At 42.8% G+C, this 5,260-nt stretch overlaps 1 protein-coding gene across 1 annotated transcript; it reads right to left on the bottom strand.

Annotated features, from left to right (window-relative positions):
• Window positions 1-212: 212 nt before the first annotated feature.
• Window positions 213-1,616, bottom strand: LOC138356146 (mRNA decay activator protein ZFP36L3-like). Its single transcript, XM_069311895.1, has 2 exons — window positions 1,128-1,616; window positions 213-347 (listed from the first exon to the last, which is right to left on the bottom strand). Exons 1-2 carry the CDS (start codon window positions 1,614-1,616, stop codon window positions 213-215), a joined length of 624 nt encoding a protein of 207 aa, XP_069167996.1.
• Window positions 1,617-5,260: the final 3,644 nt, after the last annotated feature.

The following is a 5,260-nucleotide window of genomic DNA, read 5'->3' as shown; positions in this document are numbered from 1 at the left end:
GCAAAAATGTGGTCTCTAACAAATTTTGGTCTTCAATTGGGCTCTGATTAATTTCGATCATGAACTTGACTCTGAATATTTTTGGCACAAAGTGGCTTCTGATGAATTTTTGGTCTTTACTGGACTCTGGCGAATTTCTGTCTACAAACAGACTCTGACTAATTTTGCTCACAGAGTGGACTCTGAATATTTTTGGGCACAAAGTGGACTCTTTAATTTTCAGGGTAAGACTTGAATCTGATTATTTTCAGGCATAAACTGGACTCTGATGAATTTTTGTCTACAACTGGACTCTGAATATTTTCTGGTACAAACTGGACGCTGAAGAATTTTGCTCCCAAAGTGGACTGTGAAAAATTTAGGTTAACAACAGGACTCTGTTAATTTTCAGGGTAAAACTTAACTCTGATTATTTTCAGGCATAAACTGGCCTCTGATGAAATTTGAGCTTTAAACTTTTTCCTGACTATTTTTGGGTCTTTACAGGTGAAACAGCCGTAAATGGTTATAAAACTTAAAGTCAAGACTAAGATATCTGTTTTCCTTAACAAAACATTTAAGACAATATTCTCTGAAAATGGTCTTTGAAAATTACAAGGTTTTAAAAACAGGTAAAATATGTCCATAGAGTTTTACCTGGAAATGCTGTGTCCTAAAGGGGATTTTTTCCTTAATTTTTCTTTAAGATTTTCCTACTTATTTTCATCATAAGAACTCTTAACAAACTTTTAAAATATTAGAAATTATTTTCCCCATAAGAATTCCTTAATTCCAAATCTGTGACTGCCCAAATTCACCTGAAAACCATGAAGCGCTAAAGAGGAATTTGAAATTCTCCCATAAGAACTCTTAACAAACTTCTATGATTGTATTTTCCCCATAAGAACTCTTAACAAACTTCTAAGATCTCAGAAATTATTTTCCTCATAAGAATTCCTTAATTCCAAATCAGTATCTGCCCAAATTCACCTGAAACCCCTGAAGACTTATGGGCCTCTTTCCAAAGTTCATTGAATCCGGTGTGCCGTATCGTCCTCTTCACTAATTTACCTGAAACCCCTGAAGATGTATGGGCCTCTTTCCCCCCCCCAAAAAAGAGGCCGCTGATTCTTCATCCCTACTACTACTGGTGCCATCACCAGCCATGGCGTCATCACCAGCCATGGTGTCACTCCAACCATGGCGTCACCACTACCCATTGCGTTACCACAAGCCATGGCGTCATCACCAGCCATGGAGTCATCACCAGCCATGGTGTCACCACCAGCCATGGTGTCATCACCAGCCATATTGGCATCACCATCAGCCATGGCGTCACCTCCAGCAATGGCATTACCACCAGCCATGGAATCACCACCAGCCATGGCATCACCACCATCCATGGCTTCACCACTAGCCATGGCATCACCACTAGCCATGACATCACCACCAGCCATTGCGTCGTCATCAGCCATGGCGTCACCTCCAGTGATGGCGTCACCACTAGCAATGGCGTCACCACCAGCCATAGCATCACCACCAGCCATGGCATCACTAACAGCTATAGCGTCACCACCAGCCATGGCGTGATAACCAGCCATGGCGTCACCATCAGCCATGGTGTCATCACCAGCCATGGCGTCACCACCAGCCATGGTGTCATTACTATGTAACAAACTAGGTTTGTTGTAAGAATTATCCAGAAGGTTCCAGAAGTCTCGTGTAGGGACCTGACCTCAACATTACGCATTCTACTGGGGATTAGCAAGTCTGAGTCACAAAATGGCTGGCGTCTTTGTTCATAGTTTCGTATAAGGAATCATTCTATAGTATTCACTTATTTAGAGAAATTAGCCTCTATTCATTTTGTATTCAAATTGTATTGTATAGTATTAATTTATAATATCAAAAGTATTCTAATTATTAGGAGACGTGAGTTAAGTCACCATCAGTGACGTCACGAGCCAGAACTAGGCTATAAGGCGGAGTGACCTGGTGGTCATAGGTCACCAGAGGATTCCATGTCCTCTATTTCTCAAAGGTCAAATAACCATTTTGTGATCGAGAGTAGCTCTTCCTTAAGATGCTTGTGTAATTTAACTTCAGATAAATAATTCAACCAATCTGGATCATTCAGTGCAACAGAGGTTAGTTGTTATAACTTAAGCCGTGCTAGTAACTTGGTAAAACTTAGACTAGGCGGAAGGATACAATGCTCTGGTCTGGGTAGGGCTAGCCGAGCGGAGATCAGTGTGGTTTGAGTAGCAGCTCGGGCAGGTGGCCTTCCCATCATCGGCCTCCAGACAGCACGAACATCTAGCTGGTCGCCCAAGGTAGAGTTGCTTTACGAGTAATTGTAGGGAATAGGTCACTCATTGCTGATCTAGATAGATAGAACTCTCCCTAGATAGACTAGGGAGTGTTCAAGTTTAGGGAGTGCCATTTCTTAGAGTTTGTTTTAGTTTTGAATATATTAATTAGTTATTAATTTGCATTTGCATTATTTTCCATGTGTGTGTTATATTTATGTGAATTTGTCCTTGTCACGTGGTCCCCACGAGGCAAAGTTGAATTGGGCACCGATTCTAACACCGAGTCATAATTCAGTATTCCCATTGATTTTTAATTCCACACTTAAGATCCAAGGTTATTTGTTACTAGTGGGGATCAAGCCCCAAAGTTATTGATTACCATGATCGATCCAGACCTCGATCATTGCTCAGGGTAACTGGTCTGGTGGTGGCGGCGGAAAGGCGACCCTAGGGTTTTGCTAGAAGCCTAGATCACGTCATACGGGATGTAGAATCTAAATTCGGTCAATCGTCTTGAGACCACGTGGCGTGGGGTCGGCTTAAGTGAAAGTTTTGGGGTCCTTTGGTAGAGAACAAAAGTAAGATACGGGCAGAGGGAGAGTAAAGGGAGAAAAGATCATTCGAGAACCCCCTCCCCGTCTTACAATGGTGCACAGCGGTGGTTTCAACAATTTTGTTTGAAATTATTGAAAGGCTTACGCGTCTAGCCTTTCGGACACGTGCGTGAATGCTAGGGAGTCAGCCGCGGGCCAGGATTAGCAGTGCGCCTCAGAACAGTGCGGTTGAGTGGGGATTGGCGAATCGTGGTCGTGCGGGCTGATACGATTAAGGTTTAGTTAGTAAGATTAGGTTGTTAAGATTATTGAGTAGGAGACCTCTCCGAGTTGATTGGACTGGGTACCTTACTCGACCCATTGCAATTGATTCAGAGGTGTTGGGAGCCGCCATACTCTCAACAGCAGTTCCTGGGCAGTGTCTGGGCAGATTTATCTGTGGGATGCCAGAAGATAGTCCGAGGGCATTGTTAGACGACCCAAAATGCTGGGAAAAACGTAAATCCGTGAAGGGCGTTGCGGCCTCCGAGGGACGGACTCGGAGCAGTGAGCGATTCAATGACTAAGTGATCACACACTTAGTGGAGGTTGAGTCGTCTATAATCTTAATTGTTGCTGAAAGCTGCATGTCACTCTGTTAGAATCTAGATGGTCGAGACCCCTAGGCTAGGTGCGGTACGGCGAGCCGGTAGGAGCAATTATAGGATTAAGTCTAGTGTATCATTGAATTAAGTATACTTAAATTTATAAAGTAATTCCGTTTATTTGCATTGTTCTAGAGATTATTTTTTTTCCCTTAATTCAATCCCTGATTAAATTTTTTCCCAAGTGTTAGTATTTTCTTGTATACTAGGCTAAGTCTGTACATTAAGTTTTGCTAGTCCCTGTTGTATTAGTCTACCTTACCTTACCTTGAGGTTACCTTGAGGTGCTTCTGGGGCTTAGGGTCCCCGCGGCCTGGTCGTCGACCAGGCCTCCTGGTTGCCGGACTGATCAACCAGGCTGTTGGACGCGGCTGCTCGCAGCCTGACGTATGAGTCACAGCCTGGTTGATCAGGTATCCTTTGGAGGTACTTATCCAGTTCTCTCTTGAACACTGTGAGGTGTCGGCCAGTTATGCCCCCTTATGTGTAGTGGAAGCGTGTTGAACAGACTCGGACCTCTGATGTTGATAGAGTTCTCTCTCAGAGTACCAGTTGCACCTCTGTTTTTCAACGGGGGTATTCTGCACATCCTGCCATGTCTTCTGGTCTCATGTGATGTTATTTCTGTGTGCAGGTTTGGGACCAGCCCCTCTAATATTTTCCACTTGTAAATTATTATGTACCTCTCCCGCCTGCGCTCAAGGGAGTACAGTTTTAGGCTCTTTAGTCGGTCCCAATAGTTTAGATGTTTTACTGAGTGGATTCTAGCAGTAAATGATCTCTGCACGCTCTCCAGGTCAGCAATTTCTCCAGCTTTGAAAGGTGCTGTCATTGTGCAACTGTACTCCACTCTAGAGAGCACAAGCGTTTTGAAAAGTATCATCATCGGTATAGCATCTCTAGTGTGAAAAGTTCTTGTTATCCAACCTGTCATTTTTCTTGCAGTTGTGACGGCTACTTTATTGTGTTCTTTAAAGGTAAGGTCTTCCGACATGAGTACACCCAGATCCTTTACATTGCCTTTTCGTTCTATGTTATGATTTGCCTGAGTTTTGTACGTGGTTTCCGTTTTTATATTTTCATTTTTTCCATAGCGCATGAGCTGGAACTTATCTTCGTTAAACACCATATTATTTTCTGTAGCCCATAGAAAGACCTGATCTACATCTGACTGGAGGTTCGCCGTGTCCTCTATTTTGCCTACTCTCATGTAGATCCTAGTGTCATCTGCAAAGGATGATACAGTGCTATAGGTTGTGTTCTTGTCTATGTCCGATATGAGGATGAGAAAAAGAACTGGAGCAAGCACAGTACCTGGGGGACTGAGCTCTTCACGGTTGATGGGCTGGATTTTATTTTGTTGACTATTACACATTGGGTTCTGTTGGTCAGGAAATTGTAGATCCATCTGCCTATTTTTCCGGTAATTCCTTTTGAACGCACTTGATGTACAATAACACCATGGTCACATTTATCTAAAGCTTTTGCGAAATCTGTGTAAATTACATCAGCGTTTTGTTTGTCTTCCATAGCATCTAATGCCATATAAAGGAATTTTGATATTCCTAGAGTACGACTTAATCAAACCAGAAATGCTCTACAAATCAAGGGGCCCAGAATGTGGAATGACCTTCCCAACCATGTTAAAGACAGTACCTCTCTCAACCAGTTTAAGTTAAAAACGAAGCTATACCTAATAAATTCCCTGTAACCTACTTTACCCCTCTATTGTCAACCCATGTATGTTTTTTTTTGTTTTTCAAATCAACGC

This window comes from Procambarus clarkii, chromosome 70 (assembly GCF_040958095.1).
Source record: "Procambarus clarkii isolate CNS0578487 chromosome 70, FALCON_Pclarkii_2.0, whole genome shotgun sequence".
Classification (NCBI taxonomy): domain Eukaryota; kingdom Metazoa; phylum Arthropoda; class Malacostraca; order Decapoda; family Cambaridae; genus Procambarus; species Procambarus clarkii.
Note: the sequence above shows the minus strand (reverse complement) of the source record. Positions and strands in the feature narration are given on the sequence as shown.